The sequence below is a fragment of the Vicia villosa genome, linkage group LG7, assembly GCF_029867415.1.
Source record: "Vicia villosa cultivar HV-30 ecotype Madison, WI linkage group LG7, Vvil1.0, whole genome shotgun sequence".
Lineage (NCBI taxonomy): Eukaryota > Viridiplantae > Streptophyta > Magnoliopsida > Fabales > Fabaceae > Vicia > Vicia villosa.
In genome coordinates, this window is record NC_081186.1 from 119400758 (window position 1) to 119426393 (window position 25636).

Below are 25636 nucleotides of genomic sequence, written 5' to 3' on the forward strand. Positions count from 1 at the left end.
CTGATTTTCAGTGCTTCTGATCTCATGTTCTTCTGATGCTTCCATAGACCCATGTTCTGATTCTGCTTCGACCATCTTCTGATGTCTTGCCAGACCATGTTCTGATGTTGCATGCTGAACCATTCGAGACACATCTTCTGAGCGCTGAATTATGCGTACTCTTTATATATTTCCTGAAAGGGAAATTGCATTGGATTAGAGTACCATATTATCTTAAGCAAAATTCATATTATTGTTATCATCAAAACTAAGATAATTGATAAGAACAAATCTTGTTCTAACAGTCATACCAGGAGAGATCTGGCTCTGATACCATTTGTAACGCCTAAGACTGGCTTCGGGATTATCGACTGACCCCACAAACCAACACGGGTCTTTTTAGCATGTTTTGTCCGCACTCTCACGTATTCCAAGAAACTTCTCAGAAGGTCACCTATTCAAATACTACTCCAAGTCAATCACGCTTTATTGTGGAGTTCTTATCTATTAGGCTACCTAAAAGAAGATGCATCTTATTGGTATAGGTAGTACCAACTAATCCTTATAAGTCTTCCTTCAACTATGCAGTCCCATACCTGCACAACCTTAAGATTCTTCTCATTCGAATGTGAATAGGATCCCTCTCATTCCGATGTGAATTCGGCGATCATTCCTCATCCTCTTTGGTCTCGGGAGTGTCTCATTATCATGTCTCGTGCACCAACAACCACTCTGTAACAAGGTGGGAGAAATGACTTTTATAAATGTTGTAGATAGCAAGAGTCGCCACAGACTTTTATTTTATCCAATTTAGAAAGGAAAAAAGAACAGGAAAGACCTTTGAAAGTTTTTGAGTTCGGGGGGTAGGTTATATAAAGGGAAGGTGTAAGCACCCTTTGTATCCATGGTTATCCATGGGCTCTTAATTGCTTAGCTCACTTTGTTTGTTTGTTTGTTTGTTTATTTGAAAGGTGTCGCGTGTGTTTAGAAAAACATTTTGAATAAGGACTTTAACTTGTAAATAAGTGTAGCCTTTTGGAAATTGTTTTGAAAAGAGGTGTGAAAAGTAATTTTAATTTGAATTGAGTGTTGAGCAAGCAACTAAGAGCACCTACCCTAAGTTCGTCTTTCTTGTTCTTTAAGTCTTTCATTTGAAAGGGCTATCCATACCATAAGGAGGGTAGGTAGTCCTTTCATTGGATGTACGGGTCATCGAGAATCATCATTTGCCATAAGTCTATCCATACCATATGGGAGGTAGGAAGTCTTAGGAAAGGATGGAATAGTCATTTGTAGACAACCAGTAAGGATGCCTTAGCATTCGAAGGGACTATCATCATTTAATCGAAGGCAACATCGAGGGACGAGATTATTTTATCGTAGGTAGGGCTGGCAATGAACCAAACTAACTCGAAAATAGTTTGAAACTCGATTCAAAAAGTAAATCGTTGAACTAGGTTCATGAACCAAATGAGTTGAGTATGAGCTAAAAACTAAGTTCGTTAACTAAATGAGCTGAACTTGAACTATACATAGTTCGACTCGTTAGGTTCATGAGTCAATTCGATTATATATGAGATAGATTATATTGCCTTTAAGAATAAGTTTAAAGATTTGCTCTAAATCTTAGTATCATATTTTATTTTAATCTAACAGTTTTAATTGATAATTTATATTCTCAAGTGAGCAAAATATTTCTACAAATAATTATACAAATAAAATTAACATCGTATAAAAGAATATACTTTAAAAAATTACTTTTAAGTCCGTAAATAAGCGAGTTGAACCTAACAAGATAAACCTAACGAGTTGAATCGATATGTTAGTGAACTTCTAACAAGTCGAGTTTGAGCAGAAAAAAGTTCGTGATAAACTCGAACTCGAACTCAAACTCGGCCAATTCTTAACGAGTCGAGTTTGAGCTAAAAAAGAAGTTTGTCATGAACTCGAACTCGAATTCGAATTCGGCCAACTCTTAACGAGTCAAACTGAGCTGAGGCGAGTTCGACTAGACTCGACTCATTTCCATCCCTAATCGTAGGCAACTCGAAGGGACTATAATCTTTATTCTGAAGGGACTATGATGATTTTTTTTCGTATGCAGCAGGCTTAGGTATCCCTACGCTCGAGGGACTTGACTATTTAATCAAAGGCAGCATAAGAGGAATTATCCTAAAGGTGTGTGTGTGTGTGTGAAACAATAGTGATTGATTTATATTAATCCTGAAAATTAGGGTTATTCTATGTTGCTTTTAGTTTGCCATACAATCCTCTTCAATTGCTAACATGTATATAGTGCAGGAATTTAAAGGCAATTATAGTGTGCAGAAAGTAAACCTACGCTATTACAAGGCTTTGGGGTTATGGATGCATAGCCAAAAAACCCGGGGAATGCGGAAAGTAAAGGAAGAAATATAAACCCTAATTACTATTACAAGAAAACTTTTTGCGACCTATACATATTTTTTAGAATTTAAAATAAATGATAAAATAAAATAAATAAATAAAAAATTAAAGGCATGCGACAATCGATGGAGTACGAGATGAGAAGAAGAATCAAAAGAAATTCAATGTTTAAAGACAAAAGTGGCAAACCTAAACCTTAAAGGTTAACCTAGTGGCTAAAAAATCTAAGGGTAAAAACTCTAGCCTACAGTTAATGGGCAACACCTAATGTTGTAGCAGATGCATTGAGTAGAAAATCATTGCATATGTCTATGTTGATGATTCGAGAATTGGAATTGTTGGAACAATTTCACGATTTGAGTTTGGTTTGCGAAGAGACGTCTTCATGTGTTAAGTTTGGTATGTTGAAGCTTACTTGTGGTATTCTTAATGATATTAGTGAAGTTCAGAAATTGGATTTCAAATTGGTTGACAATATGACATTGAATAATCAAGGAAAAGGTGGTGATTTTTGAATTTATGAGAATGGTGTTATGAGATGTCGTGATCGAGTTTGTATTTCGGATGTAGCGGATTTGGAGAAGAGGATTTTGGATGAAGGGCATCAAAGTGGGTTGAGTATTCATCTTGGGGCTACTAAGATGTATCAAGACTTGAGAAAGTTATTTTGGTGGCAAGGTATGAAGAAGGATATTGCAGAATTTGTGTATTCTTGTTTGATTTGTCAGAAGTCCAAGATTGAACATCAGAAACCGTCTGGTTTGATGCAACTGTTATCCATTCTTGAGTGGAAGTGGGATAGCATTTCTATGGATTTCATTTCGGGTTTGGCGAGAACGTCGAGTAATTGTGAAGTAATTTGGGTTCTCGTGGATATATTGATGAAATCTGCTCACTTTATTCCGATGAGGATAGATTATCTGATGAAGAGACTTGTAAAGTTGTACATTGAGAAGATTGTGAGTTTGCATGGTATTCCGTCGAGTATTGTTTCAGATAGAGATCTGAGGTTTACTTCTAGATTTTGGTAAGGTTTGCAAAGTGCTTTGGGTACTTAGTTTCGTTTAAGTTTGGCTTATCATCCGGAAGCTGATGGTCATACGGAGAGGACTATTCAGTCGCTTGAGGATCTTTTGAGGGCTTGTGTTTTGGAACAAGGAGGAGCTCAGGATAGTTATTTGTCGTTGATTGAGTTCACGTATAGTAACAGTTTCCATTCTAGTATTGGAATGACTTCTTTTGAGGCTTTGTATGGTCGAAGGTGTAAGACTCCTTTTTGTTGGTATGAATATGGAGAAAGTGTTGTGGTTGGACCTGAGATTGTCCAAGATACTACTGATAAGATTAAGTTGATCAGAGAGAAGATGAAGATTTTTCAGAGTCGTCAGAAGAGTTACAATGATAAGAGGAGGAAAGCACTTGAGTTTGAAAAGGATGATCATGTGTTTTTGAGAGTTACTCTGGTAATGGATGTTGTTATAACTTTGATATCGCGTAAGTTGACGCCACGTTTTATTGGTCTGTATCAGATTACCGAGAGGGTAGGTGAGGTGGCATATCATATTGCATTACCGTCGCGACTAGCTAAACTTCTTGATGTCTTTCACGTGTCTCAATTGAGGAGATACATTGCGAATCTTTCGCATGTTGTCCAATTAGATGATGTTGAGGTTAGTGATAGTTTGACCGTGGAGACATTACCTATGTGGGTAGAAGATAGAGAGCTGAAACAACTCTGAGGTAAAGAGATTGCTTTAGTTAAGGTCGTTTGGGGAGGACCGGCTGGAGGAAATGTGACGTGGAAGCTTGAGAGCAAGATGAAATATTCTTATCCCGATTTGTTTGCTTGAGGTAAATTTTCGAGGACGAAAATCTTTTAAGTAGGGTAGAGTTGTAACGACCCGATTTTTATTTCCTTATTTAATTATTAGGTGTTTATGTTATTAATTATTATTTGTGTGATAAGTAATTATTTGTTATGTTTTGATGATTAATTGAATATGTGTGTTATTTAATTAATTAAGTGAGCATGTGAATGCTAGTATATATATAGTAATGAGCCTAATTAATTAGAATATAGAATTAGGTGGGTTAATCCCAATATGTTAGAATGAGTTAGTAAGGAAAATTAGGTTTTTAGAGACATAATAATTTTTGAGGAAAAAGAAAGAAAAGAGGCTAGAGAGAAAGGGAAGAGAAGAAAGAAGAGAAAGGAGAGGAAATTGGATATCCTTGAAGAAGAAGGACTAAAGATTCAAGGTAAGGGTGTGAATCCAAGTGATTATAAGTAGATATATGTGGGTAATAATGATGATTGAATTATAAAATGCATGATTTGGAATGGGGAGTTACTATTTCTTGAGTTTTACTTTGGAATTGGTATGTTTATCCTTAAATTATGTGAAACCTAACTTGTATTCTTGATTCTATGGATGATTCTATGAGTGGATATAAAAATAGCATATGAATTGGTGTATGTATGTTGATTTTGTGAAATCCTAACTTTGAAGATTATGCTAGAATCTATGGGATTGATTTATGAATCATGTTTTGATATTTATCATTGGTTATATGTGTTGTATATATATGACATAAGCATGGAATTCGTGATAAATCTGAACTGGAATTGATCTTGGGTGAAAATGGGGGAAGGGAGGTTGTTGTCATCACAGTAGTATTTTTGTAGAATTCGCAGTGCGCGGGTCGCACGAGTGTAGTGTGCGTAGCGCGCTAATGAAAAGCATGCAGACTTCCTAACATAAGGTAGCGCGCTTAGCGCGGGTTCTGGGCACGTAGCACGGATGTGCTGGGAGTGAAACATTCTCATTTTCTTGAATTAGCTTGGAAACTTACGTGCTATCAATTTATGGATAATTATCCTGAATTTACATTAATTGTTTGGTGTGTATTGAGTGGTGCATAGATGAAATTTCATGAGAAACATAATACTTGAAATATGTATGTGTTATGATGTGAATTGATGAATAATGGTGCAATACATGTTATGATATGCTTGAATACATATGATTGAATTGTTGTGTGTTAATTGATGCATTGTTTGGGATGGAAGTCGTGTTATGTAATGTCGTGAAATGTTAGAAGAGATGTGATTATGTAGTTTAAGAGGTTGAGATCATCTTATTTGCATGAATCTTGTTTGTTGCATACTTACACTAGCATGAGTCTTTGAAAGAGGCAATGTCGGGTAATCTTGTGTGGATTATTCGCTTGTCCCAAACCTAATGCCGAATGGGGTTTGAAAGCTTAACGCCAAATGAAGCTTAACGCCGAATGAAACAATCGGCTTGCCATAAATGATAACAGAGGGATCCACATGCATATCGCATAGAGTCACACTTGAGTCGCACGTGTCGGTGTGAATTGTTGTTGTTGTTGTGTGATTATGTGATATGATTATGTGGAATGATTTTGGTGGATAAACATATATGTGTATGTTGTGATCGGTGGTGTATACTTGAATTGTGATTCATAATAGTATATAATTGTGGATTGTGGTAATTGAATATAATTACTTGAATTGTGGAGCTATGTTGTATGAGATAAACATGTGAATATTGATATATTATATATGATGCATGTTTATGTGAAGAGTGATGAATTCTTGAAATGTATTCTTGTTGTGTTTTACATTTTCCATTATTATGTTTATTTATATTGATTTGAATTCTCACCCTTCTGTTGGAATGATGTTTATTGCGACATCGCGCAATTTTCGAAGAGTAGTGGTGCTTTGGAGGAGGCTTAGCTTGGAGTGTTAGATCTCCTTAGCATGTTTTGACTAGGTAGTTATATGGTGCTATGGTCATATGTAACACATGAGATTTGGGTTTATTGTTATTACCTATGTTTTGGTATTATGAGATATTATTTTACTCATACGTATTTCCTATTTAGATATGATATATTGTTGATGAGTGGCCTTTGAGCCGAGATGTTAAGATATGGTGAATGATGTATGGGAATCATTCGAATTTACCATTTTTATTTGATGAGGTGATTATTCCGCTTGTGGCTTTGCATGTTGTTTAATTTTGTGTTACTTGGAAATGACCATTGCATGTTAAAGTGTTATTTTTTGTTTAAAATGTGTGTAAAACCCTCATGTGGTGCATGCTTGCTACTCTGATATGTGCAAATGTATGCCTTATTTAGTAGTATTGTTTTGGGGGTGTTACATGACACCCTTAATCTCTAGGGGTTGTCACACATTTTTACTTTTAGCAGGTACAAATTTCCACCATTTTCCACCAGTACTCATCAAATCAAAGAGATTCAATTTTTTTACTATTGGAATGGTTAGCCAAGGAATTTCCAACGATGAATTATCATACAACCAAGTGTGTCCCAAAACCAAAATAGATTCTCCCAATCCAATACTCCACTTATAACCTACTTGCACAACAAACCTAGGGCTCCAAATACTTCACCACACATAACTTGGGTTATGTTTAACAGCTGACTCAAGAAAAGCATACCTAGAAAAATATTTAGCTTTAAATAAACGTGTGATCAGATTACATGGACCTGTCATAAACTTCCAAACTTGTTTATCAAGCATGACATAATTAAAGGCACTTAAATTTTGGAAACCCATACCTCCATCATTCTTATGCATAGACAGATAGTCGAAAGACAACCAATAAATACCCTTAGCATGAACCCTGTTACACCCCCATAAAAAGGAGTTCATCATTTTCTCCCTTTATCACTTAAAGGTTGATGGAAATAGAAATTTCTTATGACATATGAAAGAATAGACTAAAGAATATATTTAATAAGAGTCTCCCTTTTGGCATGAGAAAAACATTTACTACTCAAAGAATTTATCTTTTTCTAGACTCTTTGTTTAATAAACTAGAAAGTGGCTTTCCCTTCCAATCATGGATGGTAGGCCGAGATACTTGTTTGTTCCCAAAACTTGTTGAACCCCTAGAGTTTAACCACCTCTCCCTTGACATTACTAGAGACATTTCTGCTACAAAATATTTCTGATTTTTGATGATTAATGGCTTGTCCCAAGGCTTCTTCATAAGTGGCAAGAACACTTTTAAACATATTTTCTTTATTCACACAAGCTCGAAAGAAAATGAAACAATCATCAACAAACAAAATATGAGATTGATTTGTCTAGTTATGTTACATGAACTATTTTAAAAAAGGAAATTTCATGTTTAAAAAGTGAACCTTCAAAAACCATAAAGAAAAATGTGAGATTTTCAATACATGAAAATGATTTTAGAAAACTTGATCAGAAATGCTCTAACTACTACAAGTAAAAACACCAAATCTTACCTTCTTCACATAAGGTGTTTGTATTGAAGAAAATTAAAAAAAAATGATTAACTTATAACCACTCTAAACTCCACGCTTCTAAAATAGGAGAATTTTTTGTGTGAAGTTCTTTGTCTTTGATCTCACACAATGTGTCTGATGCAGTACACATGTGAAGATGAAGAATATTGTCTTCACTTTCAAGATAAACATATGCACTCTTTATTGATTCATACCTTTCAAATATTAAACAAAGGTTAGGTTAGAGGGTGGTGTGAATTCTTAAATTCTTAAAAAAAAAACTCCAAGCACTTCCTGTCTCACCTTAAACCAATGCAAAAGTTATTGGAAAAATGTATTCGTTCCTATCTTGTGCATTAGCTATTAACAACTTCTCTTTATAACTTGTTATGTCAACTTGTAGAATGGGCTTGCAATATACAAAACTATTGATACATGGTTGGAAAACCTATAACAGACGATGAAAGATTTTGGAACGACCGAATTGTGTTCCCTCACTTGGCAATGTTGGAAGTGTTTGTAGCTCTAATATAGTAAAAGATATCGTTAGAGGATATATTCTCCACACAATAATTTACACTCTACTCCTCATTGGTAGATTATTAATGCCATACAATTCAAATAATGTCGTGCATGCTTCTTTGCTACGATTCATTAAAGATTTTGATCATTCAAGCTGATATAGTTGGGGTTCATCTTGTATGACTTTAAGTTCAGGGGTTTTCACGTATGAAATTAAATTCCCCTATCATTCAAGCAGTAGCTACACATCCATATGTATTAAGGTAAACTATAATTTATTAATGTTGTGTATTACACGCATATTGATTTTAACGTATAAATTAAATTCATTTCATTTTCTTTTTATGCTAGATGATGTTGCAAAGGGATAAATTATAAAAATAACCCTCGCATTAACTAGGTGGATATCGAAATGCAATAGATCTCATGAAGTAAAAAGATGTAATATTGCATCAATATTGCTCTATATGTTTAATTAAATATTCAGACACTAACAAACAATATATATCATGTACTAGTTTAGATGGAGGTCATCATTATATGTCATGTGACTATGAAGATAGGTTGATTTAGAGTGCAAAACACATACTCATATATTCAATGACATCATTTTCAACAATCTTGTGGAAGATGTGGCTGAAATAGTCCACAATGTTAAGTTGTATCTATGGTGGTGGTTGGCAATAGGAAGTAAAAAGAAGGTTGATTGTTCATTCTATGAGTGGTATAAGCAACCTCTATTTTTCCTTTAATTTGTAATCTAAAGGTTGTTGTAGGAGCTGTTCTTGTTTTTGTGCTCTCTGTAATGTTTGTTAAGTTGCACTCTTGGTGCTCTTGTTATAAAATCCTGTTGCTTATAAAAAAAAAACATACTCATATTCAAACACATACTTTGACCCAAACCAAACTCAACAATATTATAGCCAACAAATTCCACAACCATCAACATACACAAACAACCCAGACGCAAACCACTACCCCCAAATCACACAACAACAAATTTTCTGTACCACTCAATTTCAACAACATACTCCTTTCACCATAACCCCTCAAACTTACTACCTCTACCAAACATCACATTTCGTCCACTCATTCCATACCACATCCACATATAAGAGGGGTGCTATGCTTACACCAAAATCTTTACACCATACTTACACCAAATAAAATACAGCAAACAATTGTATCATTTTATTGAAAAAGTGAAAAACATAAATATTAAACATAATAAAAAAAAACAAACCGTATTAATATACGGTGTTGGTGTCATTTTTTAGTGTACCAATATCATTACTCCACATATAACGATTGATATATCCTTTCAATTGAGTCCACTAACCCAAACACCTACACACAACCAATATGACCCCAAATGCGCATCGATGGACGATGATGGACGATGATGTTTTGATTTTTGATTTTGGGGATGTACAAATTAATTTAAATGAATTCCATTTAATTATTACATCTTCACATGCACCACATCGTGGCTAATATTCAATGCTAGAAACTCCATCATCTCCTTCAACTTGTTATGTTCTACAATTAGGCCGTGTCAAGCGTTAGCCCAAACCTCGCCCATGTGGAATTAACAGTCGCTTAGTTCAACGCCATCATAAATTTAATTATTTTTATTTTTGCAACTGAAGAGTTCTTTGAGAAGAACTAGTGGGATACAGCTGTAAAGGGCAAGTGGGAGTTCTTTGAGAAGAGTTAGTGGGATACAGCTGTAAAGGACAAGTGGGAAGCGTGTTTGAATCCTGAACGGCTGGATTCTGAAAAGCAGATGTGGGGGGCAGCTGCGCATTGGGAACCACAACATCACATGGGGCAACAGTCAGAATATCCAAGGGTTTAGATTGTGTGTAAAAGGGAACCAATGCTGGGAACGGTGAAGATTGAGGTAGCGTGATGGAACTCCCTTGAGTGTCACGTGAAGTACTTGCCTTGGTTGCAGATAATCCCACTTTATGAGATTCAAAGTGCATCTCATGTTTCATTTTCCCATCTACTTCTCTTGCTTCGTTTTGTGTCTCTCTTTCTACAAACATTTTTTCTGCTTTGTACTTTGGTTCTCTCCCCCTTCAAACTCTTTTGTCCTCTTCGCTTCCCCTTTGGTGGAGTAACCTTCCTCATTCAAAGCAACTGACCTATCCAATGAGAGAGAGTTAGGTATGGAACTTTGTTGGCTAAGTGTTGTGTCGTTATCATTGAGTGGATCCACTGATGATGTTAAACGTTGTTGATTTTGCAGGTCTGATAACGATGAAGCAAGGTTAGGACGTTCCTCGTCGTAATGTACCTCTGATGACTCTTCAAACTCTGGTGGAATAACCGAGGACGATGGTGGTGTGTCTTCACTGTGGAAAGCTCGTAACTGCGAAACATGGACAACTGGATGTATTCTTGAGGACGTTGGGAGGTCCAGATGATACGCTACAGACCCGATTCAGCGAAGGATCTTGAATGGGCTGAAGTACCATTGAGATAACTTCTGAGATGTGCGTCGGTGAACTGAAATCTGGCGATAGGGCTGAAGTTTAAGCAAAACCAGGTCGCCTTCTTGAAAGGTACAAGCTTTTCGTTTTCTATTTCCTTGAATCTCCATTTCTTTTTTGCTTTTGGCTAAGTTGTATTGTAAGGTTTGTAACAACTCGTCTCTGTGTTGCAAGGATTCATCCAGAGAAGTAAGGTGTGTGGACCCGGCCGTGTACTATGGAAACGAAGGAGGAGGGCGGCCATAAAGGGCTTCAAATGGGGACATTTTAATAGCAGAATGGTGGTTCGTATTGTGCCAAAACTCAGCCAAGTGTAAGTAGTTAAACCATTTCTTTGGATTATCGCTTGTAAAGCATCGTAAGTAAGTCTCTAAACACCTGTTCATAACTTCTGTGTCCGTCGGTTTCAGGGTGATATGCAGAGCTGTATTTCAAGGTAGTTCCTTGAGCCTTGAAAATTTCTCGCCAGAAGGTGCTGAGGAAAAGGGGGTCACGGTCAGAGACAATGGACTTGGGGACTCCATGCAAGCGGCATATTTCCACAGAGAATCGAAGGGCAAGATCCTTAGCCGAAAACTTCGTAGGAAGAGCAATGAAGTGAGAGAACTTTGTGAACCTGTCACACACTACCCAAATCACCGTGTGACCAAGAGAGTTTAGAAGGTGAGTAATAAAATCCATACTTAAATCAGCCCATACTTAAGTAGGTGTAGGTAGAGGTTGGATGAGCCCTTGTTTCTTTGTAGTCATATATTTATTAAGCTAGCATGTTGAGCAAGTCTTAACAAATTCTTTAATGTCTTTGTAAGCTCCAGGCCAAAGAAATGAAGAAGATAGTCGAGCCAGTGTTGGTTGAAGTCCAGAATGTCCTCCTTCTGGTGTGTTGTGGTATTCAGTAATGATTCGTGTTCTCAACTGATGTATATCAGGTATGAAAATTCTTTCTTTGTAATACAGAAGACCCTCTTTGCTTTGAAAATAATTTTGTGGTGACACATTTGTTTGAACGTTAGCCATAAGTTTCTTTCCCTCTGATTCTGATCTGTAAAATTCTTTTAACTGATTGAGGATAAGAGGAATGGGCGAGGAAATTGACAGCAGCAAGGCTTCATCTTCATGACGAATTCGGCTGAGCGCATCTGCAACTTGGTTTGCTTTTCCAGGTTTGTAATGAATATCAAAATCAAACCCTTGTAGTTTAGCTGCCCATTTCGGTTGTTCTGGTGTTTGTATGGTTTGAACTAATAGGTTCTTTAGGCTCCTTTGATCCGTAAAGATATGAAAATGCCTGCCTATTAAATATTGTCTCCATTTCTTGACAGCTTCTGTAATTGCAAACATCTCACGGACATAAACTGAGGAAGCCTGAAGTCGGTTGCAAAGCTTCTTGCTGAAGAAAGCGATTGGATGACCATCTTGGGACAAGACTGCACCAACAGCTACACCGGAAGCATCTGTCTCGAGCACGAAAGGTTTGGTAAAATCTGGAAGTCCAAGAACCGGAGTTTCTGTCATTTTCCGTTTTAACAATGTAAAAGCTGAATCAACTTCTGTACTCCATTGTAACTTAGTGAAATGTAATAAATCGGTGAGAGGAGCGGCGAGAGTGGCGTAGTGACGCACGAATCTTCTATAAAAGCCGGTGAGGCCTAAAAAACCCCTGAGTGCTGTGAGTGAGCGTGGTTTCGGCCATTCTAGGATAGCTTGAATCTTTGCTGGATCTGGGGTTACACCTTCACTTGAAATAATCTGACCTAAATAATCAACACTAGGGACATCAAACACACATTTTGATAACTTTGCATAAAATTGGTTAGATAAAAGTAAATCTAAAATGAGTTTTAAATGTTATGCATGGTCAGAAATAGAAGAACTATAAATGAGAATATCGTCAAAGAAAACTAACATAAACTTGCGTAGGTATGGTCTTAGAAAATCGTTCATAGTCGATTGAAAAGAACTAGGAGCATTCGTTAAGCCAAAGGGCATTACCAAAAACTCATAGTGCCCGTCAAACGTCCTGAACGCAGTTTTGTGAGTATCCTTAGGTGTCACCCGAATCTGGTGGTAGTCAGATCGTAAGTCAATCTTTGAAAAAATAGTTGCTGAACCCAATTCATCAAAAAGTTCATCAATTGTAGGTATAGGAAAACGGTCACGGACAGTAACAGCGTTTAAAGCTCTATAATCCACACAGAATCTCCACGAACCATCTTTTTTTCGAACTAATAAGACGGGCGAGGAATAGGGGTTGTTGCTTGGTTTAATGATTCCTTCAGCCAACATATCTTGTTTTATAGTGGTCATGGCATCTTTTTGGGAGTGAGGATATCGATAAGGTTTTACATTGATTGGTGTTGTGTTGGGAAAAATTGGAATGTGATGGTCATGGGGGCGGGTCGGTGGTAGGCCTTTTGGATGAGTAAAGATAGTAGAATATTTTTTTAATATTGAGAGAATTTGGTGAGGCAGGTTTTTAGGAAGTGGGTCTAAGGCATTGGTGGTTGAATTTTGTGGTTGAGAGGCATGAATTTCAGAAGGTTGGTAAAGTAAAAGGTGGAGGGATGCAATGGAATCGGTTTGTATGAGATGGCAAACATTGTTGTAAGAGGATGGTGAGATGAGAGTGTTGGAATCACCGGTTATGGTTATGTCATTGTTATTATGAGTGAAGGAGATTTTTGGAATTGAGAAATCTGCCATAAGAGGTCCCAAAGTTCTCAACCATTCCATTCCAAGTACCACGTCTGCCCCTTCAATTAGGAACAAATGAAACGGAATTGAAAATGAATTGTTTTGGAGTTTGATAGGTACCTTTGGGTAGATGCCTGAGCAAGATAATCTGGATCCATTTCCCACCATTACCGAAAAATTTGGGATAGGCTGAGTGTGAAGTTTAAGGTGATGTGCAATCCGCGGTTGTAAGATGTTGTGGGTACTGCCCGTATCAATCAAAACAGCAACCGAGAGATCGTTGATAGAGCCTTTGAATTTTAGAGTCTTAGGAGAGAATTTCCCATTGGCAGCTTGAGGGGAGAGTTGAAAATAAGTATCATCCAATTCCGGTTTTTCAATAATATCACTACAATCAACTTTTGGTTCAATTGTTGGTAAATCTTCATCTTCAATGAGTAACAAAAATTTTCCATTGGAGTACTTGTGGCCGGGAATAAACTTTTCGTCGCAATTGAAGCATAGGCCTTGAGCGTGTCGTTCTTGTAGTTGAACACTTGAGAGTTTTCGAATCAGTAATTTGGTTGGTTGGGTTGGTGTGAATGGTTTGGCTGCTGGTGTGGTAGTGGGAATATTTGAAGTTTGGGTTGTGGATTTGCTGGTATAAGAGGAAAAGGGTTTTTGAAATTTAGGTTTTGCCTCACGAATTTTTGATTCTATAAGCTTTGCGAGCCCAATTTCTTGGGAGATTGAGGTTGGTTTATGAATGGCTAGTTCATTTTGGATATCCGGATGTAATCCCGAAATAAAACAATTAAGAATAGCTTCTCGCGATAGGCCCACCACCTGATTTCCCAACTTTTCGAATTGGGATTGATACTCCACAACGGAATGGGTTTGTTTGAGTTTGAATAACTCAGCTTGGTGATTAGCATAGGTTGATGGCCCAAAACGGAGTCCGAGAGCCCTTGTAAAGGAAGTCCAATCAGTAAGCTCATTATTTTGGTGCATCTACTTAAACCAAGCCAAAGCTTCTTCCTTCATATGAAATGACATCATAGCCAAACGGTTTTCAACTGGTAAATTATAGAATGTAAAAAATTAATCCGCTTGAAACAACCATTCTAAGGGGTTTGATCCGTCAAACATGGCCAACTCTAATTTCGGTGTACGAAAAGAGGGAAGTTGTAAGTTTTGGGTGGTTTGGGGCTGTTGGGGATAAGGGATATTGGGAAATTGTGGGATTGAAAATGGTCCGCTAGTAGTAAAAACAGGGGGTGTTGTGTAAAAAGGGGGATCTAAGTATGATTGGTTGGGAAATAATCTATGATATGTGGATAGGGTTGATGGAAAGGGGGTAGAATAAACTTGGGGTAGGCTTGTTGGGATGGGTGTCCTTGTAAAAGTAGGAGATGAATGAGGGGTATGAAGAGTATGGGTAGGAATAAAATGGGGGTTTGGAACAATACCTGAAGAGTTTGCTGAGTGACTAGTGCTGCCATGAATAGTAACAGCAGAGGCAACAGTAGGTGAGTGAGCAGTTCTGCCCGGAATGATTCCGCTGCTGTGAACAGTACCGCCGCCGTGAATAGTGCTTCCGCTGTGAGTAGTGACTGCGGGAACAGTACCAGAAGTTGGTTTTTCAGCTTGGGAGGCTAGTTTTGTGAGCAAACTCATGATATTATCATATCTAGAATCTGAAACTTGCTTTTCACTATCCATTCTAGTATGAAGTAGCTCTAAATCTGAATGAGTTTTAAGAAACCTCTCATCCATTTGTTGTTGGGTTTCTTGCATAGCATTGTTGAGGTGTAGATGGGCTGTTTGGACAACCTCCTCCACTATTTCTTTAGGGTTGGGTGGTTTAGGAGGAGCCATGAATTCAAGATGAAAGCACCAATTTGATAGAATGAATTCAGCAACTATTAATTTGTAGATCTAGGGTTCTTCAAAGGATAGAAACAAAACTACTTTTGCATAAGAAATTAAAAGGGAAATAAAATTTTTGTGTTAATACTCTACTCAATTCAATGGGACAGCAGCCCTTAAATACAAGGAATATTTTAAACCCTAATGGGTTGTCCCTAAAATGGGCCTGGCCCAAGCAATAAAACATAAAACAACATTTAATAAAATTAGCTATTTTGTAACAAATCCTTTAAGCCACTTGGGCTTAAGTTTGATTCGTTTAGGCCTGGTATCAATTTCATTGTATGATTTTGATCCTCCTTGTTTTTTTCTAGCAATTTTGATCTCCTGTACTTTTTTTTTCATTTGTAGTTTGGTAGTCGGCCTTCATGTATTTCCTCCAAATCTTTTGTCTAGTTAATATCATTTAAGTTTAAAAGTATTTTGATGGTTTTTAACTTCTAATTCTCCATTTTAAAAATCAATTTTTTTGGTCTCTAAACTTTACATTACTTAGGAAGACGATAATTTATTATTTAATTTTTTTACTTAATAAATTAATTTCTTTAATTAAGTTTGTATGTAAATATATTTTGAAATTATTTAATATAAATTTTAAAAGAAATTTTTTTAGGCTTAAAACCCAAATTTTTAACTTGGAGAGATGGACCCACATTTGTATTAATGCAAAAAAACACTTTTAAAAATTTGTATTAAATAATAATTTTTAAATAAACTTAAATAAAATTATTAAATTATTAATTATAAATAATTAATTTATTAAAACAAATTAAATAATAAATTATTCTAGTCATCATTATGAAATCACTAAAAATAATTATTTTTCTTAATCAAAATTGCCACGTCTACAAAATTGGAAGATGACCAACTAAATCTCAAGTGATATAAAGTTTAGAGACTAAAAAATAGTTTTTAAAATGAAGAGACTAAAAGTCTAAAATCATCGAAGTAGGAGGACTAAAAAGGCATTTAAGCCTATCATTTATTAAAGCAACACCAAAATCTCAAAGCTAGTGTGAATTTTTTTTTTAGAATTTGTTTGATTTGCTAAAAAATGAGGGACTTGAAAGGACATTTTTTTTGTACTATGTTTGATGCAAAAATTTATTATGGGACTGGACAAAATATATGGTATTGGATAAGATAAAAACATAATTTTTTTGTCCCTCACACTAAACCATGTGACAACTTTTTGCAGTGTTTTAAAAACTGGACCGGACATCAAACCGGTGAGGGTACTGGGTCACTAGTTTATTGTTTGAATCACTGGGTTAGTGGTCGAACCGCATGACTAAACCGGATTAAACCGGATAACTCGGTTGAATAGACCGGTCGTTATAACAAAACTATATAGGTATAAAACATGTCGAACATGATGATTCAGTCTCTACAATATATAATTGGCACTTAAATTTTTTTAAAATATCATATCCTAAATAAATTCACAAGTTCATAATTTAAATTCAAATTTTAAATATACGTATCACACATAATAAAATAGTACAAAATTACAAAGTATATATTTGCAAACAAAATTTAATCACAAAATAATCTAGTTGAATAAATTATAATAAAGTAACTTCATTGTCTACTAAATTTAATTTCAAAGAAAAAATTATTTCAATATTGGTATCTCCTTCTTCAATATCAATATCATCTGCAACAAAATTAACCGCATCTGAAAAAAAAATTTTAAATTTTTTATTTTATTTTAATTTTTCATTAAAATAATTAAAATGGTGTTATTTTAAGTTTTTAAAATAAAAAAAAATTATTTTATCAAAATAAATAAATTAAAAATGCATTTAAACCACCGGTTCTGGAAAACCGTCGGTTTTTCCGGTTCACACCGGTTCAATGACATATCTGATCCAGCAATCGAACCAAACCGGTTACCTAGCCGGTTCCCTGTTCAACCGGTCTGACCGGCCGGTCCGGTCCGGTTTTTAAAATACTGACTTTTTGTCTTTAATATAAATTATCAAAAATAAATAAATCAAAATACCATTTTTAATCTCTCTCTATTTAATATTTTGATTTATAAATATAATATAAATATTTATTTTTCAATAAAGAATATTATAATAAAATTATATTATTTTTGTCCGATGCATAGGCTATTAAATAAAGTAGAGTAAATTTTTTTCTCTTCATCATTTTTTTCTCCTTCTCATTATTTAATATTTTGATTCATGAATATAAATATTTTAGATATTAATAAAAAAATATTATAGTAAAATTATATTATTTGGTGTCTGTAATACGGTGAACTGACTTTTATAATTGAAATGTCGCGGTAAGCAAGAGTCGCCACCGACTTTTATTTTATCCAAACAATATTCGGAAAGGCAAAAAGAAACAGAAAAAACCTTTTAAGAAAATCTAAGTTCGGGGGGTAATTTATGCAAAGGGAAGGTGTAAGGCACCCTTTGCATCCATGGTTATCCATGGGCTCTTAATTGCTTAGCTCACTTTTGAATTGTTTGAAATGTTTGAAAAGGTAGTGTGTGAATAAGAAAAAATTCGTTTAAGGACTTTAGCTTGTAAATAAGCGTAGCCTTGTTTTGAAAGTATTTGAAAAATAAGTGGGAAAAGTATTTTTGATTTGAATTTGAATCGAGCAAGCAATTAAAAGCTACTTACCCTAAGTTTTAAAGTTTTGTTCTTTTAGTCTTTCGGACGAAAGGATCTATCCATGCCATAAGAGGGCAGAAAGCCTTTCAATTGGATGTGCGGGTCATCGAGAGTAATCGTCCACCATAAGACTGTCCCATGCCATAAAGAGGGCAGGTAGTCTAAGGGAATGATATAATAGTCATTAATCTTTTTAGGCATCATGCGAGGATACCTTAGCAATTGGGACAAATCATCATTTTACCGAGGCAACATCGAGGGACAATATTGATGATGAATGAACTGAGGGCAACGTTTGCTTTAGGTATCCTCGGAATCGAGGGACTTGACTATTTAGTACACTTAAAGGCAGCAAGGCAACAGTAATAAAGGCAACCAGAGGAATTACCCTAAAGGTGTGTGGGTGCAACAATCACGTGGTTTAGTTCAGTTATTTATCTTATAATTAGTGATCTGGATTCAGTTCATGGTTTGCACTCCCTAGGATTACTAACCACGCAGTAAAAAATAATATCACAATTTAAGTGCCTTCAAGGCCAATCAATACAACCAGTAAACAGTTACATAATAATGGGAAAGGGGACAATGAAACCAGCGGATCCCTTAATAGGGTTTGACATAAATAATAATGAAAATGGGGTTTTAGGATTACCAACATTCGTAGCTTTGGCGACTTGACAAACCTTTGGCTTTGATTTATGAAGGTTGATGGACGGAGGTTTTTTTGATGACAACCCTGAAAAATTGGACATAAAGAAAAAGGATGTAGTGAGTGTATGACAATTCGAGGCAAATCCTATTAAAAGGCAAAACAAAATAAAATAAAATAAAAATAAAATAAGATTTAAACAGAAAAAAGTAGAAAACTTAGCTTTATGACAAGCGTGGCGCGCAGTCGGAAGAATCTGATGATAACCCTGAAAAATTGCATAAGGAAAATTTAGTGCATGAATGATCTACAAACCTTGATTGTATAACCCTAAAAAGAAAACTTATTGTGACAAATACAAGGCATTGATGATAAATGAAAGAGGAATTAAAAAATAAAATAAATACGTATAACAAAAGAAAGTTAGAAAACTTAGCTTTTGGTCGGGTAAGGCGCGTTGGCGGAAGGTGTCCGATTAATCCTGAAAAGTCAGATAAAGAAGAGAAATTTTAGTGTATGAATGTTCTACAAACCTAGAAGGTTTGCAAACCCTGAACCTACAAAGGTTTGTTTAAGAAAACTTATTGTGACCTTACAAGGTTTATAAGGCTAAAATATGGTTAGTGGATAACATCTACCAATAAACCTAAAGCTACAGGGTTTATAAATGCATCGAAGTTAACAAAATCTAAAAGTATATACAAAAGTAATAACTTTTATAAAAAAAAAAAAAAAACACTTATTGAAAAAATTTTTGAGGATAAAGGTCGAGTTTTCGATTAAATAAATAATGATAATAAATATTTGTTAAAAACACTAATCATTTAATTAAAAATAATTTCTTTTTAAAAAAAGGAAATAGGAAGAAATAAAGAAAAAGAAAACAATTATAGAACTAATTAAATAGCTAATAATAATAAAATAAAATAAAATAGAAATAGTAAGGAAACACTCAGCTGGGCGTGGATCTGGTGTGGTTGAGTCTGGAGAACATGGCGTGCGTCCTCAACTCTGGGACGTTGGATCTATTCTTGATGAAGATCTGATGGTGAGGAGGTGGGATGCATCGTAAGCTTGTATGGAGTACGCGCGCTGGATCTGTGAACGAATTGAGTGATAAAAATGCATGTCGCTGGCAGGATTCGAACCTGGATCATGTAGGTTGCCAAAGTGTATCCTGCCAAGTGAACCATGCTAATAATCTGTTAACAGAACGCTTTCAAATTAATAAATATAAAAACTAATAGAAAATATAACATTCAAAAGAAAAGCCAAGCTGGGCCCCCCATGTTCACACGCAAGCCAATTAGAAGAGGAGAGAAAGCATTGAAATTTTGACTGGCCACTAAGATCCACGCGCGTGTGAGGAGAGAGATAGGGATTTTTGACCAACGAATTGGAGAACCACACGCGTCTGGTCCATGAGTCAGCGCCACTATTCACTTTCTTCAACCTCGGTACTCGCGGAAACACCTGCGGAAACTACTGGGCTTTTACCTGCGGATTTCTCCACGGGTTCTTCTTCTTCCACCTGCAATTTTGTAACGCTGCAAAACGTGATTCAAACAATTACAAAAACAACCCAGATCTGTTAATCAAGGTGCCACGAGTTGATAGGTGATGTTGTTTTCATCTGAAACGTCTTGTATCTTACAAACCGAAGCTTAGCTTCTTCAAGCCCTAACAATGGTGATTAGCCATTCTCACGTCCAAGCTTCAGTCTAACTGCTCTAATCTGTTCTAAAGATCAACACAAACTCATATGAAACATTAGATTTGATTAAAACGTGATAACATGCGATTACACGAAACTCACCATATGAATGTGCATGGAGAACGGTATACCTGGCTTACAAGTGCACTCGGGTTCAGTTTATGATCCCTTCATACCTGGTAATGTTTTAGCAATTGAATGAGATACATGAATGGCCTTGAATCCTTCTTGAAGTCCTTCTTTACTCGTGCCCTAATTCTTGGTGTTTTGGAGGCTTGGAAACCCTAGTGGCTCTCTCTACCTTTTTTCGTCCAAATTCCTCCCCTAGTTTCTGAATGTGTTGTGGAATATATAGGGAGTATTTCAGGTCAACACTTGGGCTTGGATAATTGATAATTGGAGAGAGTAAAAATTTGATTCAAAAATTAAATGGAAAGTTTCTATTTTTGCATTCAAACTTATATTTTCCTTTTTCCACGAATTTTAATCAAATATTTGGCCTTTTCGATGATTGGAAATCAAATCTTTGATTTGAGAAATTAATTCTTTATTTTTATAATGATTTTTCATATTTAAATGAATTAAAAATTCAAATAAACAAGATAAATATTACAAAAATAAAATAATTAATTTAAAGGTAAATATAAGGCCTATGGACGTGTTTGAAATCCGAAGTTGAGGCCCAAAGGTTCAGAAATACAAACTTCTTCATTTTGTATTTTGTGTATGGAAAATAGCATGGGCAAATTTTGGGGTATGACAGCTGCCCCTGTTCAATTATCTTAAACCTGAAGATGTAGAGTGGTCTGTATGCCAGTCGGTATCTGAAGGTGGAAGATGATTGAACACTAGAATACCAAGAAATTTTCCCTAGTTGAAGTAGGGACTTTCGTCGGAGATGGGCTTTAAAGATGCCATCCGGTAGTTGAAGTTTGAGAAATGTTGTTTGCGCGTTGATCGTGTCATTACCGTTCGTAGTAAATGAATTAGATCTTTTGGAGAGATAATCGTGTCTACATCGTTCGTGATGATAGAATTAGACTTTCTTGTCGTGTCAGCACCGTTCGTAGTAACTGAATTAGACCGTGGACGTCAGTGATCGTGTCTATACCGTTCGTGATGATAGAATTAGACCTCTGACATTTGATCGTGTCAGTACCGTTCGTAGTATCTGAATTAGATCTTCGAGCATTGACCGTGTCAGTACCGTTCGTAGTAGCTGAATTAGATCTTGGAAATGATCGTGTCATTACCGTTCGTGGTAGATGAATTAGACCTTGGAGCATTGACCGTGTCAGTACCGTTCGTGGTAGCTGAATTAGATCTTGAAAATGATCGTGTCATTACCGTTCGTGGTAGATGAATTAGACCTTGGAATATTGACCGTGTCAGTACCGTTCGTGGTAACTGAATTAGATCTTGAAAATGATCGTGTCATTACCGTTCGTGGTAGATGAATTAGACCTTGGAAAGTTGGATTTTTCGTTCGTTTGTCTGTACCTGTATTCTGTAAAAGGTCAGGTTAAATTTATGCAATGTCATGATGAATGTATTATGTAATGAGTCTCTCAAAATAAATGAGAAACTTTGTATGTTATGGATGAATTCATTGCGAGGTAATGCATGCAATGTATGAATATGTTTATGATATATGATATGTGAATATGATTTATGTTGTCTTGATTGAGCAAATAAATCTCTATGTCCATGTGATTGTATTGTCCGATCTTGTCTTGAAGATGCCCAGCTGGTGATTTATGATTTCTGCTTGGGGGATGATCAGTAACTTGATATTCCCTGATTGGGATAAAGAGAAGATAAGGATGTAAACCGGGTTGGGGAGCCATGCCTTTGTTGTTGGAAGACATCTTCTTAATGATTGCTCTGCGGGGATATGATCTTGTGAACCCGGCTTTGAAAGTTGCCCCTAGTATTATAGTACCTACCATTCCTGGATTTTAATTAGGACGTGCCACTGAATGTTGATCAAGATATCAAACTGGACTTGCATAGATTTGCCCCAGTTAGTAGGAATTTTAGAAAGATTCGCCTCACGAGGACTTTGTGAGATGTGCACTTTAGGAGACATGCCCCTAGTAATCATATGCCCAATATGATGTCCTATGTTGGTTGAGAAGTAGCTTCAGATCTTCTTGGATGCGTGCCCCTGATTACTTTGGCATCCTTGAGAGATTCTCGGAATCTTGACTTGATTGCCCCAGATTGTTTGGACAAAGTGTGCCATGCCCCTTGTATACATCAGAGACATTGCTTCTCGGAGTAATCTTGTCTGTTGGGATAACTTTTAGTCATTAGCTGTATCATGTGCAAATTCTTCCTGATGCTAACATTCGAAATTATGTAGCAGAATTTGTTTAATAATGAATTCATGAGATGCAACGCATACGCCTGTCTTGAGTTTTTGAGAAACATTAAAACAAGAGATGTAAAAGCGTGATATTTGTAAAACATGCTATTTGTAACAGTGTGATGTTTGTAAAAACAAGATATCAACTCAACATTTGTAGTAAACCTTGAGGAGTCAGGATACCCTTCTGGTGCCAGTATGCTTTTGAACTAACCATGCTTCAATTAGGACTTTCAAGGGTTGTAACGTGGCTTGGTTCACGGTTTAAGAAACAAAGGATAAAGGCCCAAAATTTGATTGTACCCACCCCTCTTCGTGATGATCTTCAGTCCTAAGCTCAGTTAATTCACCTTATGCATTCAGGTTTCAAGAGACTTTTGGATTTGCGCCTTTGATAATGTTGGTGGTTCACAAGCAAAGAGAACTTTTTGAGATGGCAGTCACTTCTTCCTTTTGGTAGTCACAACATTGTGTTGTTCAGGAACTTATTGACTTCTCTTTTTTTTTTCTTTTTTTTTTCTTTTTTCTCTTTTGATATCCCTAACTTTTGCCTGAACTGTCTATTTTGAGCTTACAGTCAGCGGGATGCCTTGATTTTGCCTAAGTCGTCTTTTGATTTTTGACTTAGCAGGCTTTTCTTTGTATATATGTTTTTTCATTTTTTTTTGAAAGATATTAACTGCCTTACTGATTGATGAACCGTCATTGGTTTTTGGTTGACATCTCCAACACTTCTTTGATGTGTGCGGATGAACGCTTGTGATTACAACCTTTGTTGAAAGGTGTACTGAATGATTCTCTTGAAATAGAATGCTCAGCCAGATTAACTGAGAACTTCCCTGCCCCAGGTTTTGATCAAGGGTTTTGATTAATACAAGAAAGAAACTTCTACTTCTTAGGCTCAAAAAGGGTTGACGAGGGATTATCATCCTTATATCTCCACTGTTTAGGAATTGAAACAATGCCTGTACATCGTCAGCATAGTCCGCTCAAAAGCATACTGTGTGAGGTTGCGGTATCGTTTTAGTCATTCTCCCTCAAAAGGCTTTCAGCTTAGCAGGAGTTGAATATCACAAAACATATGCAGAATAAAGACATAATTTAAAATGAGTGATAACGAAATAATTTATTCAAGACAAACATATGCAATACACTGATGATGATTATTAAAACAGATAATGTCTATCATAATTTGAATGTTTAAACAAACAGAAAAGAAACATGCAAATGAAAGTAGATCTAATGATCCAAAAGTTCGTCCGTCTAGACGTCAATCCGTCTTGTCATGACTAGGCATAGGAGCGGTGATCACCACAGGAGTTTTAGGAGAGTTGGATTTGATTTCTCCGTCATTGATCAGATCTTGAATCTTTATTCCTTAATGTCCAGCAATTGTTTGTGTAATGTCCAAGACTGTTGGAATGGTACGCGCACCTCGCATTGAGTTTATAGTCAGGAGTGGAAGTGTTAGCATTTTAGGAGGGTCCCTCAGAGTAATCAATTCGATCTTCAATGGATGTTGTAATGCTTGAGCCAATGACATATTGATCTCGGTGAATTGACGCTTAGGTACGTCTGGCTTTCTTCGTTGTTGTGGGACTTGGTGTAGAGATTCAGAGTATCCGGGGTTCGAGCTTCCGGAATGTGTATCTGATTGAGAAGACCAGAACGGGTCATGCTTAAGACCATATCTGTAGAGGAGTGTCAGAACGAGTCATACATTAGACCATATCTGAGGAGGAATATCAGAACGAGCCATACATTAGACTATATCTGTTGAGGAATAGCAGAACGAGTCGTACGTTAGACCATATCTGTTGGAGTAATAGCAGAACGAGTCGTACGTTTGATCATATCTGGTGGAATGTCAGAACGAGTCATACATTGGACTATATCTGTTGAAGGATATCAGAACGAGTTATTCATTAAACCATATCTGAAGGGGAATGTCAGAACGAATCATACATTAGACCATATCTGATGAATAGTGCCAGAACGAGTCATACATTAGACCATATCTGACTGAAGATACCGGAACGGGTCATACATTGGACCATATCTGATAGGGAATACCGGAACGGGTCGCGCATTAGACCATATCTGATAGAGAATGCTTGCTTGTTAGAGTCGATGAGTTATTTGATGAAGTTTTGGAATGTAAAAGGGCTTGTCAGAATGAATTTCCAGCTTGATTATATCTGAGAAGAATGATTGTCGAGGCGGAGCTTGTTTGAAGAATTCCGACTCTTGTCTCTGAACGTCCATCTTTGAGAATCAAGCTCACCATATCAAATGGGTCATCGCCTCTGATTCGGGATATCTTTGAACTTGAGGATACATGGCTAGAGGAAAATAAATCCTCTTGCCCCTTGATGGGTACTGAGCCTTTGAATCGGAAGGTATGTGGCTAGAGGAAAATAAATCCTCTTGCCCCTTGATAGGAATTTAATCCCTGATAAGGGTACCTGAAATTGTGCGCCCTAAATCCCGAAGATCCTTGAAAGGGTTAGTTAATATGATATGTCATGATGTCATGATGTCATGCAGATGCAATGCATTAAGTAAGGCATAAGGTCATAAGGACTAGGTGTCCTACAGACAATCCCTGCAAGGAAATAAAGGGTTAGAGCATAAGGTAATGAGGACGAAATGCCCTACAAGCGAATCCTACAAGGAAACAAAGGTTAGTATGCAACTCATTAGGAACAACATGGAATAGTGAGGGCAAACAAGTCTTTTAACAAAACCTGCAAAGAAACAAAGGTTAGTAGCAAACGCACACAAGTTACACAAGTTCCCTTAAGTTAAGAGACTTGCATGAAGTTCGTAGGTAAGTACCCTCCCCACTGAAGTTAAATTGGTTCAACCTGTCCTATATAAAGATCGGGTTCTAGGGAGCTCATATCATTGACCTTTCTCGAAGGCGCTTATCTCAGTTCGGCAATCGAATC

The 25636-nt window shown here is 36.3% G+C and overlaps 1 protein-coding gene across 1 annotated transcript; it reads right to left on the minus strand.

Annotated features, from left to right (window-relative positions):
- Window positions 1-10261: 10261 nt before the first annotated feature.
- LOC131620088 (uncharacterized) lies at window positions 10262-11399 on the minus strand. Its single transcript, XM_058891108.1, has 2 exons — window positions 11097-11399; window positions 10262-10597 (listed from the first exon to the last, which is right to left on the minus strand). Exons 1-2 carry the CDS (start codon window positions 11397-11399, stop codon window positions 10262-10264), a joined length of 639 nt encoding a protein of 212 aa, XP_058747091.1.
- Between the last annotated feature and the right edge of the window lie 14237 nt (window positions 11400-25636).

Excerpts from the sequence above, each read along its gene's own strand:
- LOC131620088 (XM_058891108.1), bottom strand. The coding sequence starts at position 11,399 with ATGGATTTTATTACTCACCTTCTAAACTCTCTTGGTCACACGGTGATT. Across the intron at positions 10,598-11,096 it reads GACACAGAAGTTATGAACAG|TTACGAGCTTTCCACAGTGA; the intron begins GTGTTTAGAGAC and ends CATGTTTCGCAG.